Below are 16,608 nucleotides of genomic sequence, written 5' to 3'. Positions count from 1 at the left end.
AGGTTACAAAGAAAAGTGACTGCTGGACGTGCCAAGTGACAGAATGGTTCTTCAAGGTTCCTGCTTCATTAAAAAGTCTGTCAGACATTCTGGGCCTATAGGCTGAAGAAGGATGCCCCATTGTTACAGGTGAACTTTGGGTGACTGTCCAGGCAGCAAGATATCTCTGTCAATTCTAGAGTTTATATATTGTCCTTCTGGATCCTTGATGGAGTTGAAGACAGACAGTTATGGTTTGGTTTCCCTTAGTTATGATAAAAGATAAGTTACATATAAAACTTTAGACTAATAGAGATAGGATAGATGATAGAACATTTTTTTAATTTTGCCAAATGTTAATGAAATATTGTAACTATAATTCTTGCTTGATAGTGGTTTTGTTATATATAATTTTACTATGTTAAAGTTAAAACCTTCCTCTTTATTTAGACAGAAAAGATGAGATGAAGGGGGATTCTTCTTTATGCTGCGAATACATGTTTCTCTTACTGGTAGATGAAAAAGCTGTTTCAGCCAAAGAACTTGCAGGATTTAGCCAGACAGGAAATCCAAACAGGGATAGACAAAGGTAGTATGCAGAGTCAGGGAGACACAATGTAGCTACCAGGAAGGTAGGACACCCAGGCATTCTCCGGTAAGCTAAGATCATGTGGAAATACATAGATTAATAGAAATGAGTTAATAATTAAGAGAGAGCTAGCCAAAAAGAAGTCTGAGTTATTGGCCAAACTTATAATTGATATAAGCCTCTGTGTTTATTTGGGACTAAATGGCTGCGGGACTAGGCGGGGCAGAAGTTTCAGTCTACATATGTCTTGTTTGTATGTGTGTATGGGCACGATGTATATCTGGTGCCCATGGAAATCAGAAAAAAGCTTCAGATTCTGTGGAACTGTGAGTCACTGTGTGAGTTCTCAGAACCTAATCTTCTGCAAGAGTAACAGGTACTCTTAGTCACTGAACCATCTCTCCAATCCCTTAGAATGAAAACTTTGGTCTTGTACAAAATAAATAAATAAATACTGAAATTCCTGCTTTGTTGCTTATCTCTGTATATAATTGGGTAAATCATTTGCCCTCTATCTGCACCCTGACTTTTTTCCTATTAAATGAAGGCATTAAGAGTCTGGGCAAGGGCTGGAGAGATGGCTCAGTGGTTTAGAGTGTGTATTTCTATTGTAGAGGAGCCAAGCTTACGTCCTAATACTGACATTTGATGACTTACAACCACCTATAATTCAGCTCCAGGAGATGTGACCTCCTCGACTGGCTGCCAAGGTTACCTGCACTCATATTCAGATATCAATATGCATTTATTGATAATTAAAAATAAAAATAGATAGTTTAAAAAGAGAGACTGAGTACAAATTTAGCATTTTCACTGCAGAGCTAGACTGAAATCCGTGCATTCCAAAGAACCATGTCAGCACAAGATGCTGACAGTAGTGGAGATGGAATTTGAACCCAGGTCTGTTTGATTCCAAATGTTATGCATGCTCTTCCTAGAATATACTAGGGTTTTTGTCATGATGATAATGTGATGAAGGATTGAGGGACCTGGGGAAATAAAGGAGAGAAGAAGCCACAATCAGAGAGAGACAGAGATAGAGACAAAGACAGATATATATCAAGGAAGGAGGAGGAGGAAGAGAAAGAAGGAAGGAATCGGAAACTAAACATCTATTTTCTGTCTGAATTTCATCTCTTTGTAAGCATTGCTTGTTACTACCAAAATGGCTCAGAGAGCAGCCAGCCCTTGTGTCTTTCTTTGCAAATGAGAGTGTAAACAAGTGTGTCTGCACAGGTGGCACCTGGGACACTATATATGCCATGAAGCTAGAACTCATCAGCTCCCCTGTCGCCTTGACACACTGTACTTGCCATCTGTCCCATAGCAGCAGCACAGAGGCAAGCACCAGCCTTCCCTCCTCTTGTCCAGTGGTCAGCACTCTGTTAGTAGCACATATATGTATGTTTCTTTGTATGTACAGAGCCAAGCTATTTATTTTACCACCACAAGTCATTTCTAATGATCTGCTCCTTAATCTGGGAGGGTATTAAGTTACACCCACACAAGTCACCATCTGCCTGGGGGATTTCCCTGTGGTTTCAGTCTCCTGACACTCTTGAGTTACACAAACTTGAATAACAGTCCCTAAAGACACAATTTCAGAAACTTGTTGGCTCTCAGCTCTCCCCCAACCCTCAAGTCCCCATTCCTCAGCCACATTTCCATTGCTTTTAAGAAAAAGAAATAACAGTGGATGTTGGGGAGTTAAGACACAGGGAACACTTCTTATGAGTCAGACACCTTCTAAGCATTTTCTGTGCTGGCTCAAATGTGTTTCATAATTATCTGTGGTAGATACAGTAGGGGTCCTAGCTGCATAACCAGGAAATTTGTGCCCATGATGCAGTGTACTAAAGTTAAATGACATATTCTAAATGGTGTTGCTTTTTAGTTTTAATTATACACATACATGTGTGCCTGTGTGTAGGTATGCATACATGAGTGCTGGTGCCCTTGGAGGCCACTGGTTAGAGCTGGAGTTTAAGTCAGCCACCCAGTGTTGGGAATTGAACTTGGATCCTTTGTAAAGGCAGTGTAGTCTCTTAACCTCTGAGTCATCTTTCCAGCCTCACTAGAAACATCAGACAAAACCAAATAAGAGATTTTAATGCAAGACTGTCCTTTCCAATAAAACCCAAGACTCTAACACTCTGGGCTTTGATCTCTCTAGCTGTTTGTCTGAGTCACATCACCCCACTGTTGATGCAAATCAACATCTCTGTGGGCTAAAGCATCATTGATTTCTGTGTATTTCTGTGTACATAGGCTCTTCTGCAAACCTGGTCCCAAGAGCCTTCCATTCCCATCCTTGGGTATGATGACAGGGTCCATTCTAGTGTTTGGACTCAGCCTCCTACTTTCTGTGCTGTTGAGCCTATGCTCCATGTCCACTTGGTTCCTGGATTCTGGTTCTTAGATAATTGATGCAGATAAGACTATCTGATCCTCACTTCTAAACTCAGCTTAAGGTCCAGTTTAGGAGCATGCCTAGACCATCCCTTACCCAATGTCTCTAGAAGTGGTTTGGACAGTGAAGAGAAATCAAATCTGTTTGGAAACTCAGTGTCTGAGATATTCTGGCCAGGATCCTTTATGGAAATTCTTAGGGAAGATACATCAGGGCACACACACACACCAATATGAATGCATTCTGAGAACGAGACTGGGAGCCCTGCATACAGATGAGGGAGACATGGAGACCCAACTATGAGGCAAGATGGTTCCAGCTGCACAGATAGGAAGCTTGTCTTGGAAACAATGCTCAGTGGATGGAAGCAGAGACTTACCTGGGAAGTCAGCAAACTTTATCAATGCCCAGGCTTGCCCCCAGGCTCTCTAAGCTATTCCCAATACCTACATGTGGTCCACCAAAATACTTTTGCAAAATTCCAAACTATGGACTCCAACCCTGCCCCAGACACTTGCCAGCATCAATGATTAATTCTAAGCACAGTACCAACTGTCCAAATACATGTTCAGTTATATATATATATATGTATGTTTATATATATATGTGTGTGTATATGTTTATATATGTGTGTGTGTGTGTGTGTGCGTGTGCGTGCGTGTGTGTGCTTACCCATTGCTATTTTGTTCTTTTGTTTGTTTGTTTTTAGTTTTTCGATACAGAGTTTCTCTGTTGCTTTGGAGGCTGTCCTGGAACTAGCTCTTGTAGACCAGGCTGGTCTGGAACTCACAGAGTTCCTGCCTCTGCCTCCCTAGTGCTACCACCGCCTGGATACTATTTTGTTTTCAATAATCTAATATAGTCATATATGTAAAGCTCACTTAATCTTCAAAGAATGACCAGGTGCCAATATATAGAGAGTGTATATGCACATAGCTCATTTAAATACACCTGGCATAAATTTGCATAAATTTCATCTACATAAGCTCTCATATACCCACATATATACATGTCTCTAGTTACTGTAGGAATAACTGTTTTAAAACTATATATAATGACACCTATAGCCAAATTTACGTATGGTGTATAAATACTATCACAAATAAATACATACATATTAAAATCTTGCTAAATCATTAAATAGTAACTAAATGTTAGCAACTGTTCTGAATATACTTTTAGTCATTTATATATGACTCTCATATTTAAATGATTAAAGTGACTATATGCCAACAGCTGTTTCATATATCATAAATAATTTGGTTTCACAGGTTAATGTCACATTTAAATACATACATAGCACAGACACAAATATGCATACCTGTGCATGTCTGTGGGTATGTGCCTTGGTTTACCTGTGTGTATGTGCATCTGTCTGTCCGTCTGTCTGTCTGTCTGTCCCTTAACTTCCTAGCAGCAGCAGCGATGCTGCCCTTGGGCTAAGTAGGACCACCTACCTGGTGCCTGTGAGGCCAGGCTGAGCTGAGCTCCTGGTAATCCCACTTAGGTCTACCTACAGCCCTCCCCCACCACAATCAGGCCTACACACAGCCCTTCCCCACCACAAGTCCCACTCAGGCCTACATGCAGCCCTCCTTCAAACACAAGTCCTAGAACCTTCCCTGTCTCATCAGCAGCTGTTCTATCTGGTCAGTGCTCAAGCTCAAGCCTCTGGCCCCCTGATCTTGACCCTTCTCTCTGATTCTACAACCAACCTTCCTGTAAATCCCTAAATTGGAGAACTCCCTCAGGGGTACAGGGAGCTTCCCCAACCCTCCTAGTGCTGCCGTTGCTTCTACCTTCTGCTTTTGTAAAGGAGAAAATCTGTGAAGCGGCAAGTCAGCCCAGGCCAAGCCTTCCTGAACTCTCCCGGGCTTTCTGATTCACTTGAAGGGAAAGTTCAAGTCCTAATCTCCAAAACCCTCCAAGGTGCCTCTCATTGGAGACCTGCCCACGCATAGGCATTGCTGCAAGAGCCTGGCAGATTTTAGTTGTGGTCTGTGTACCCAGAGGAATTAAGAGGATTTCTCTAACAAGTACAGGATACACAGACACACACAGACACGGGGTGGGGGGGGGAGAGGGAAAGGAAGGGAAGGTGAGACAGAACAGAAAATAAATGAAAAGCCTTCCCTCTCATTTTATGAAGGGGGTTATACATCATCTCTAGAACTTGGAGGACACCCAGTTTGAAAAGTTTGTAGTGGACAGACTTCCAATAAGGTGCTGATGAGGAATAGGGGATTGAAAAAACAATCTATCTGGCAATTCCAGGGGACTGTCCAGTCTAAAAACCCATAAAATTCCATGAGAGAATAAGAGTTAAACATCTCTAAAGCTCAAAGAATAAAAAACCCCTATCTAAATACATTGCCACTTTAGTGTGTAAGGACTTTCCTGTTCTTTCCATTCAACTAGACCAATCAGGGGCCAGTTAGTGATGGGATGATCTTGGATGAGTTGGGAACAGTACACCTAACATGCATCATGCTTATTTCTGACGACAACTGAGTCAGTGCTTGTGACCGTGAGAACTTTTTACCCATGAGACAGGAAGGTACTGAACCTCATCAGGGTTTCATCAAGGATCATAGGACTGCCCCATCATTAAGCAGATCTAAAGGAACTGCTTTTATAGGGGCAGATGATATAGCTCAGTTGGTAGACGCTTGCTTTGTGTGCAGGAAACCCTGGATTCCATCCTCAGCACCACATAATCAAGCAGGTCTATAATGTCAGTACTAGGGAAGTAGAAGAACAAGGTCATCCTTGCCTATACAGCAAATATGAAGCCTGCCTGGGATACATGAGACCTTATCTCAAAAGAAGAAAGGGGCTATTATTGATGTATCTCATCTTTGCTAATTTGTGTGCTGCCCATCTTCTAGCTGTTATTTGTGGCTGTGGAGGGAGGTACAGCCACATTATTCTCTTGTCCTGTTAGGGCAAGCAGCGTTTTACATAAAACATCATATCAAAGTAACCCAAGAGACAGCCTGAGGGGCCAAGGATTCTTACAAAACTTCTACAATGTCTCAACCTATCTTCCTGAAGAAATACAGAAGTCTGAAGTCACAGGACTGTTCAGGTTTGGTTTTGACCCCTTCATATCTTGAATAGAGTCAGGACTTGAGAGTAAAGAAGCATTCAAAGCCACAGTGACTACCCTGAAGAGGTGACAGCAAACCAAAGGGGGAGAGAATAAGATCCCCAGGCTGACTGACCTACACACACTGAAAGGCAACAGCATTGAGTCTAAGTAATGCACACTATATTTGCTTCTCAGCTTCTAGTATGTTTGTGATGCTGTAAGAATGGGCCTTCTCTAGCCCTGTGTTGACATTTCAGGAAAAAGGGTGGGGGAGGACTTCTAAACCTTTCTCATATTCCTAGACTTCAAGTTCCTTTAGAAAAGAGCTGAGTCAACTATGTATCATGGAACCTGTGGCTTCCCAGACAGGGTTCTTTCAAGGGGGCTGAAATGAAAGCTAAATGACAGATTAATGAATAGCAGACAGGTGGACAGTAGGATGGACAAGCAGGGAAGTGGATGGATCAACAGATGAAAGAGTGGGTGAGTGGGTAGACAGACAGATGGAAGGGTGGGTGCATGGATGGAAGGACAGACAGGTAAATGGGAGGTGGGATGGATGGATGGATGGGTGGGTGGATGGGTGGAGGAATGGGTACATGGACAAACTGACAGAAGTACAAATGGGAGAATGGGTGGATGGATGAGTAGATGAACATCTGGGAGAGTGGGTACATGGATGGATGGACAGGTAGATGGTCTTATATAAATTCCTTTCCCAAAATTCATTATCACAAAACCCATGAACATTTCCGATACTACCTCTTTTCTATACCCTTCCCCAGTGTGTGAGGCCATGTTCTGGAGGGTTCTCCTCCATTTGTGTCTTCATTATGTGATAGACAAAGCAACAAGATTATGGGTATGGGAAGACTCTATCCATAGTGATAGCCATCCTGATGACCATGCAAAGCAGCTAGAACTGTACAAGATTGATCTCTATGGATGGTGTATACTAAGGATAGGGGCCATGATATTATAGAGCATGGTGAGTATGTCAAGGAAGGGATAAATGCCATATTAGCTCCTTGAAAAACTGTCCCCTCCATTCTTAAGACCTCTGGTATCCAACTGTTGCCCCTCTACCCAAGTGACTGCCTCTGAACAATAGAAGCTTCAGGACATATTTGGATGGAGGAGCCAAGGCTGCCAGGAACCCTGGAACAACCTCCAAGGATCCAGAAACTTCTCTATTTTGAAACTACATAACCCATTTGTGAATTTTACAGATAGATCACCAAAGAGGGAGAGAGGTGGATGGGAGGGACATAAACAAATGGAGACGAAGTTTCAATCTTTTTATTCAAAGCAGCTTCTCACAATGTATAAATACTGCATATTAGCACACATGAAAATACAACTTCTAAGGCACCCAGAAATATGTTCATATACGTTACAGGACCATTCACAAAGAGTGGACGATTTGCTCCAGACAGTCAGCATTTGATAAATCAGAAGATTATTACCCTCAGTACTGTACCCAGTTTGGGAAAAATATTTACAACGTGGAGAATGGGCCAGATATACCTGCATATAACTCTATGAAGGATTCATACTTACAAGTATCCAGAACTAAGGACTCTCCCATAAAAATGTGGCAAAAGAAAATAAGTAACTTAACTTGCAAAGGTATCCATGGATTTTGGTGTGTATGCTATATCCATGATCAAACCCAAACACTCCTAGGGTGAGCTGGATACATATTTGGTAGCCTGCTTCATTATCAGAAGTTTGGTAATAAGCCTTACCAATAGAATAGCACTTCTTTAACATCAGTCATCTCTGGATTAGTTAAGAAGTCAATGACATCATCATGAATGAGAATGAGAATGGGGCATCCCCTGATGGGGCACTGAGGAAAATTCCTGCTCTATCAAGCAGGAAATGGAATGGCTTGATGAGGAACTAAAGAGATGGACATCTGGCAGTCACAGGATGCATCCCTGGAGACCTAGCTGCAAATCTTCAGCTGGAGGTCCACATGTAAATGAAAGAGTCTACTGTGGTCAGACATCTGGCAGGATCCCAGAGCTCCACTTTATAATGGGGTAAATAAAAACTTGAGACTACACAGCAGAAACACCCACCTGAGTTACTAAGTTCCAATCTCAGAAACTCTCCTTCAGAGCCTATTCAATGAGATACTCAACTTCTTCTCTGCATGGCCAGTCAGGGGGAGCATGAGTTTGGGGGAACCAAGGGTTCCTCTGTGCCACGAAGCTCACACACCTGGACCCAGATGTGCCTAACAATTATGAACCTCATGCTTGGTTGGAATAATGGAATTCTTTGGTCCCTGGTTTTATGAAAGGCAGTTATTTTCACTATCTTGTCAATCTAGACATTAGAAAATAACTTCAAGCTAGAACTAATGGCACAATGGCAAACTGAATACTGGATGGAAAACTCTACACCCTCTGAACTTCCCAGAGTCAACTTGACAAGCTCCAGCATCAGACTAGATGTTGGAACAAAGAGGTGTAAGGATGAAGCTTAACCCTAGATGTCAGGACCTTTGACTGATTCTGTGCACATGCCAATCTCAATGCTAATGGCTGAGAAGGTGACTGGACACTTCCTAGAGATGGACCCCATGCTTAGCCACACAATCGTGAACTCAAGATCCTATCTCAAGGGTTAATAAGGAGAATGGCTAGAGTACCACCTACCAAAAACATGTAATTTAATTTCTGAGATTTAACTCTATTTGATTCCAAGAAACATAGGACCCACTGCCAATAACATCTGTGATTTCTGTGCCACTGAAAAAGCCCTGGATAGACCAGCTTGCCTGCTGCTCATGCTCTGTACCTACAGTAGTATATCCATCCTGGAGAATTCCAGTTTAGTATGACTTGACACACAATTCCTCACAGAAACACCAAGGACACATGGCAATGCCAATGATGGAACAAAAACTGACTCCAGATTGTCTATACAGTAAGACTCTTATGTAAACTTTGCTAACATCTCTCAGAGAGTGCCGACTTAAGCTACTCTGGACGTTTTCAGGTCACCCACAAGGAACCTAGGATCCCCACCAGGGTCAGAAGCAGGAAATGTCATTTGTTTAGAACAAATGATGAGTCAGCAGCCCTCCCTGTTACCATCTCTAAAACAGAATAAAAGTGGTTCAGAAAACTTGTCCTTGGTCCAGTCTTATGGCCAAAGACATTTACCAAGGAATCCACTTGATCCCTGCCACCATCAACTCCATCACTCACTTCAGATTAGCCATGAGCTACTTACAGACTTCAATGAGCCCACCATCATGGCTTACATGGAGGAAACAACCCGTATTATCCTTTTATTTATTTATTTCTGCAATAACCTTAAGGCTCTGTTCACAACTCCATCAACTGCCACGCAGTAAGAATTTATGGGGGGGGTTCTTGAACTACACATGGAGTTTTGAAGATCAGAAGGATTATTGAACCTAATGGTAAGGCTTATTCCACAAATTCAATACGTTTTCAAATTAGATTTCAAGCGCAATGACTTCTATAAAAAAACTGACTTGATTTCTTAATAATGTAAGACTGATAAAAAAAAATTGGCACCAAACCAGTATGAGATATTTTTTTTGAAGGAAGAAGTGATATTAATGGAAAAGATTGCCTAAAACGCATGTCCTAATTTACCACAGAAATATAAAAGTTTATATTCTGAAAATATATATACTGTATTAAAGTCTATAAGCATTTCAACCAAAACCCGCAGAAAGAACTAAGCAGCACTTAGCTACAATAACAACAAAAAACACACATGCAAGACAAGCCCCCAAAGATGTATCTACAAAGGCAAAGTGTAGATTTTCAAGATTTTACAAAACCATTTACAGAGAATAAAATAAAATACTTAAGAAGTTTCATTTGGAGTCTTAAATACTGTGTATATTAGTGAGGGCATCTTGACTCATATATACAACAGATCTAAATATCTTAATACAGAAACACAGGAGAGAAGTGAGCCTTCCTTCTAAATTTTCCCATAGGAAGATTTGAGGATGTTGCTATTTTTCTACTAAAAAAATCTCCTACATAAACTAGATTGAAAAAGAGTGTGAATGGGACTAAATTCCAAATTTTAAAAAAATTACAAACTTCAAAAGAGATTTTTTGAAACCAGCGGTTAATAGTGGGGGATACAATTCAGCATTCAGCAGAGGCTATTTGTAAAAGAGGGAATTGGAGATAAAATTGCATTGTTCAAAGTCTACTGCGATTATTTTCCCATCCTCATATTGAACTTCACATGGGAAAATCATCTTTTCATGCTTCTGAGAGGACAATTCCCAATTTGATCTATGCCAAAGAATAGATTTTAATTCATATCTATGCTTCCTTCTCATAGTTACTTCATTCTCAGCATACGTGTTTCACCTCAGACTTTATTTTTAAGCGGGAGAGGGTTACCTTAATAGAAGAATGTCCACATTACAAGGTGGCTTCCATGTGCTGAGGTGGTCTGGCCACTGTAACCATAATTCTTCAGAAGTCCCCTGGGATCAAAGCATCTAACTCTAGCAGAGCCATACCATCATGCTGGAAGTTGCCATAACCAAGGTTGTGGCAGACAGGGGGAGTCCCAAGTGGCTTTCTAGAAGAGATCTTGACTCAGAAGAGGCACTCTCTACTCTTCACCCATAGCTGTCCTTTCAAATAAAAGGAACTCTGAGTTGGGCCTTCCAAGACCATCTACAATTCTTGAAGACTTACCTGGGCCCTAGGAAAGGACAGCATGAGAAAGGAACAAGGAAGAAAAAAGGGACAAGCAGAAAGACCTCATGAGAGGAGACTCTAGGGTACAAGATGGAAACCAGCACCCTACCTCAATAAAGCTTTTAAGATAATCTGAACACAATCATGGGGCTGGTACTTTCTATCCCAGCTCAATGTGCTGGAGGTCATCTGCATTTCAATTACACACTACCACAACAACTACCCTGAAACTAGCCATTCCAGTGGTTCAGCCAGAACTGTAGCAGACTGACTAAATGGCTTGTGCCCAGGTGGTAGAACTACCTTAGGTGAAGGCCTTGATGCAATCAGATGGAAACAATCTTTTAAAACTAGCAGTGTGAATTCCACTTTGGAAATGGTATCAAGTCTACCTCAGTAATCGAAGTCCTTGATACACTCAGAGGTTTGGTGTTCATCAAAGATCCAAAGCTAAAGCAATCCTGACTGTATCAAAAGGAATTGAAGACAGATGCCATTAACAGAAATTTCTAAAAATCCCCTTCCATTTCCAGAAAGAATTCTGACCCCTTGCCTCCCTATGGACAAAACCACCTTGATTAGAAAGCACAGGCTTTGTTTAGAAAGCACAGGGGGCGGGTCCTATACAGGTGGCACAACAGTGAAGATGTACAAGGACAACGGTCATCTTAAGGGTGTGGAGAACTCATCTAATGGAGAAAGTTCAACAACAGGCACCTGATAGAATCAGGTGTTCTCCAATATTAATTCTCTACACCCCAATGTATAGCTCCTACAGGGAGCTACAGACTTCAATTCCATTTTTTCTGTGACTGAACACAGCCAAGGTGGCTGTACTTACAGGCTCCTTATGGCCAAGGTGGCACAGGCTGAAAGAGAATGGAGAAGTGAAATTCCTTTCTTCCTGAACCTTTCTGACATCTAACACTTTCTATAGGGTGAAGCAAGGTCATCCTAAGGACCACAAGGTCAAGTACATGCCGGAGCCACTGTTTAGAGGGCCATTTCGCCAGTTCTCATACAAACATTCAGCTACCTGTGTCATTCAAAGCTCAAGGCCACACATTCTTTCCACTTGTGACTGGGGTAGCTATTCCCATTCAAGAGCAGGTAGAGAACCCCCTTTGCAGCCCACCTCCTCTCCACAAACTGGGCCAACTCAGTGCTGCATCCCATTGTCTACAAGGAACGGCAAAGAAAGGCTGGAATCTCAGAGGGAAATGGAGAGAAAGAACAGAGGTCAAGGTTGGAATACATCTAGAACTATCCAGGCACCCTGATGGTCTAATTTTCTCTGAGCACACGCTCTCAACTAGGTTTGAGGCTCCAGGCACAATGGATCCCCTCCATTTCCTGTCTTTATCCACTCAAACCCAAATTCCCCACCCCCTCCCATGCAGGTCCAGGAACTTTAGTTGGATCCACAAACCCAGCTTCTGGAGGCCTCTGGTATCCCAGGGCCATTGAGGCAAGGAGACCTCCATGCTAGATACTGCTCCCTAGTATTCTCCCAGCTAGAAAAAAAAAGATTCATTGTTCAGGCTTCCGGAAGCAAAATGGTTTGGACCCTACAGAAACTCCCAAGACTTGAGTTTTTTTCTCAACACTCCCAGAAGGCCAACCGAGACCTTGACATACATATGGCAGGAAAGGTCTTAGAAATCCAAATTTACTCATCTCTCCCAGAGCAAAAGAATGTCTCTCCTAGGCAATGTTTCATCCTGAAACGGTACTGCACCCTTATCCTTTCTTAACATTACACATTTAAGGAGTGGGTCCTGCTTTGAGTGACAAGAGTCCTCGATTCTCCTTAATGACAGTGAGTAAAAGAAAAATGCCACCATGACTTGTCCTAAAAACAAGACTAGAGAACTGATGTCATGTTGTAAGAGTGGCATGGAGAGGACCTGACACAGTGTTGTTCATTTTAAATCCACAAAGATCCTTCCATTCTCATCTCTGAACTTCCCACATGGCTCATTGTGAGAGTGCACCAAATGGCGTGAACCTTGAATAGTATTTGGTCCAGGGTAGTATGAAAATAAGATCTGTGTGAACAATAGACTTCATAATATATAAACAAAAATAAATAAATAAAATAAATCCGAATAAAGAAAAAAATTTCCTAGTAATTCCTGTTTTTGCAAAACTAGCTTTACATATAATACACATAAATTATCAGAATTTCCACTTACATTTTTTAAAAAATATATATTTAACAAAACATTTCTAAATGTACAATATCTGGGTTTGTAAATCACTCAGTTGGGTTTTAAGACCAAGCCCTACGAGTCACACCGAGTTGCATTGGAAAGGAAACTGAAGCCGGGCCTACAGGCCTACACAGTCATGTGCTAGCCACGTGCTTGTTGGCCTGTGAATTCCCTAAGATGATTGTCCCCTGATCCCAGATCATTTAATCAGAGAACCATGATGGTCTCATCTCCAAGTTGGAGGCACTGTGTAGTCACAGCCTGAGTCAGGAGGATAGGGGAGGCTGATCTTCCCTTTCTGGACCATGGTGGTGGAGCGTTTCAGCTAGTGGGGAAAGGGCAGCAGTGCCTGGCAGAGCCCTGGGAAGGTGTAACCCTGGGAATCTCTATGGCCGGCTGGGAGAGGGACACGGGGAGGCCAAGGGTGCTGCATTTCCCATCGTTACACAAAATCAAACCAATGAGAGACAACCAAAGGACACGAGGAATGAACACAACCCTAGGTGTAAAGACACACCTTGACAAACTCTTGGCTATGGTGGACCCTGGGCTCCGATGGTAAAAACACAGGGCCCGACTGGAAGTCAGGTACCCTTGAGCAATGGGGCTCAGAAGCTGGGGCCCTTCAAACTTCATAGATTTTGTCCTGCAGGTAGCTGAACAGAGAGTCCAGGCCTTTGGATGAGCTCCAGAGCTGCTTCAACATGAGGCATTCCTTCTCGTTCACGTCTTCCAGCACTGACTTCAGGAAACTTCGGACCAGGCATTTGGACTCTTCTAAAACCTGGAAGGAAATGCACACATTGGGTTAGTCAGCCTTAGGGTGAGTTCTGACTCTATAGTCTTGCAGTGTCCACAGCCAGGGAGGGCATTCATCATAAGCCTGGGTCATCTAGTTTGTTTATTAGCACTGCCCTGAATGGCTTCCAAGTGGTCAAGGTGTTGAGCGATCCACCCATGAAATGACTTGGGGAGAGAGGCATGGTACTCAGGTCAAAGGAGCCTTGCTTTTTATCCAAAAGTGATACTATTACTATTTCTCTCTCTCTCTCTCTCTCTCTCTCTCTCTCTCTCTCTCTCTCTCTCTCTTTCTCTCTCTGTCTCTCTGTCTCTCTGTCTCTGTCTCTGTCTCTGTCTCTCTGTGTGTGTGCTCTGTGGTATGGTGTGCATATATTCAAAGGCCTAAGATCAAGATCAACATCTTCTTCAACTGTTCTTCATTTATTCTATTAGACAGGGTCTCTCACTGAATCTAGTGCTTGTACATTGGGTAGAGCAATAGCTGGTGAGCTCATGAATCTGCCTGCATTTGCCTCTTCAGCACTGGTGCATCTGTATATACATACATATACCACATACACATACAGTAAACATACACATAGTTTCTGGAGTATCAGTCACAGGTCTCCATGCTTACAGAGCAATCACTTTGCCCATGGAGCTGTGTCCATAGCCTCTTGGTGCTATTTTTCTATGATTTTCATGACAAAGTTGGCAAAACATTGTTTTGAAATCATCCCATGCCATGAATGGAGTTATTTGTATTGAACACCCCATCCAAGGTTCATTGTGAATAACCCCAGTCATTAGTTCAAAGATAATCTGCATAAAATCAGTAAGGCACATGGTCCATATTCCAATATGGAGACCATCATTAGCGGCTGAGCTGCATTACTGTTAGGGTGCACACAGTAGGTGTCTAGTGAATGGCTGATGAGAAGAGGATGGGTGATGTCCATGCCAACAGAATCTGGACATGTAGGTGGGATACTTATGGGGGCAGAAGGCATGTGATGCAGAGGTGTGGCCCACACACCCAGCCCAGCACTCTATTTCATAAGGACAAGAGTATAGGACCTTATCCCTCAGTGTCATGTCTCACTGGGAAACTGGCCCTGAGGCTTGAGTCCCCTTTTACACTCAGAGTCTCTGTCATGAAATCAAAATCAACATTTAATTAAAACCTAGCACCTCTGTGGAGGCCTGGCTCATCCCTTCTTTATCGTACCTCTGAAGTCAGAGAGTGATGCTTAGATGTGTCGAGCACTAGGCTGGACAGAAATAAAGCACAGTGGCGGTGTTCTCTGGTCTCTCACCCTGGGCCGGTTTCATGCCTTGACTTGTACTGTCTTGGGGTTTCCCTTTCTTTGGAAGATTTAACTTGGTGCTTCTGTGAGTGCTCAGGGCTTTCTCCCCCATGAGCCTCTTCCAATTGGGTGTGGATAAGAATATTCAATATCCTGGGCATTTTCCTCTAATAAGTTGGGTTTTCAGTATCAAGAGACAGTTTATCCCACACTGCAGAAAACCTCTCACTGACTCTGCAGATCCTCTAGGGGACGATGGGGATGGGGACAGCTCAGTTGTCACATACAGATGAGGACCTAGAACCCATGGAAAATGCTGGGTATAGTGGTACACACTTAAAATCCTAGTGGTGGAGATGTGGTGACAGGAAGATTCCCTGGGGATCACTGGCCAGACAGCTGAACCAAACTGGCAAACTTTGGGTTTTGAGAGAGGTCTTGTCTCAAAAAATAAGGTAGAGATGACTTAGGAAGAGACTCCACGTTGGCCTCAGGACTCCACCTGCATGCACACACACAAAACGGTCTATTCATTAGGACAGACATCAACAACCTAGGGACTCACCACAGCACTGCAGGATGCCATCTCCTTCACCCGCAGCATGACCTCCTGGCTGAATGTTGTGGGCCAGAAGACCTGAGACACTAGGCCCCGGCTGCATGCCTCCTGGGCAGTGAGTTTCCGCCCACAGAACAGCATTTCATTGGCCTGAAAGAACAAAGGTGGGGAAAGCTGAGGGCACAGAGCTCTGCCCATGTTCCTTAGGGAGCCCCAGAACAGCTGTGCATGAGTGTCTCTGCTCTCTGAGGCAGTATTCATGACCTAGGGTCAGATGCACTGTATGAAATGCATACACACATCTGTCACAGCTTTCATTAAATTGTCAAAAGAAGCCAATGGGTTTTCTGAAGCTCTGTGAACCTGACAGTAGCCGACCCTTGGGTGGGAATGCACACCTGTGAGGTTCACTTCAGTGCTGATAGCCTGGCCCTGCAATGGCCCACGAAGGGGGGGGGTGATCTATGCACATGTTATCACTTTCCAACTAAGATAGTGAGACAAGTTCCTCTCAGAAGAGAAATGAGTTCATGAGGGAAGAAAAAAGGGCTGGAACCAGAGAGGGATGGGAAAGAGATGGAATGAGAGAGAGTAAAAATCTTGTAAGAATCATTAAGTTTTAAAAACCCAGGGCTGAACTCAAGGAACCCAGTGGCAGAGAGGGAGGACTGATGAGCAAAGGGGTTAAGACCAGGCTGGTTTAACCCCCAGAAACAGCTGACCTGACAAGGGGTAGCTCTTGAATCCCAGACTGATGCCTGGGAATCTAGCGTGGGACTGATCAAGACCCCCTGAATGTGGGTTTCAGTGAGGACGCCTAACAATCTATGGGACCTTGGGTAGTAGATCAGTATTTATCCCTGGCATACAAATGGACTTTGGGTGCCTATCCAACAATGAGAGATGCACTCTCACCCTGGACTCTTGGGGGAGGGTCTAGGCCCTGCCCTGGATGAAAT

The 16,608-nt window shown here is 43.1% G+C and overlaps 1 protein-coding gene across 1 annotated transcript in view; it reads right to left on the bottom strand.

Moving 5' to 3' along the window:
* Positions 1–7,353: 7,353 nt before the first annotated feature.
* The window catches only part of Cdyl2 (chromodomain Y like 2), a 192,378-nt gene continuing 183,123 nt past the window's right edge, over positions 7,354–16,608 (bottom strand). Inside the window, exons 6-7 of the mRNA XM_005073065.4 lie at positions 15,656–15,799; positions 7,354–13,787 (exon numbers count right to left, since the gene is read on the bottom strand). Of these exons, the coding sequence (XP_005073122.1) occupies positions 13,629–13,787; positions 15,656–15,799 (303 nt within the window). The 3' untranslated portion in view covers positions 7,354–13,628. The remainder of the gene's footprint in view (positions 13,788–15,655; positions 15,800–16,608) is intronic.

The sequence above is a fragment of the Mesocricetus auratus genome, unplaced genomic scaffold (genome assembly GCF_017639785.1).
Source record: "Mesocricetus auratus isolate SY011 unplaced genomic scaffold, BCM_Maur_2.0 Super-Scaffold_6723, whole genome shotgun sequence".
Taxonomy (NCBI): Eukaryota; Metazoa; Chordata; class Mammalia; order Rodentia; family Cricetidae; genus Mesocricetus; species Mesocricetus auratus.
This window is presented reverse-complemented; position numbering and strand designations above follow the sequence as displayed.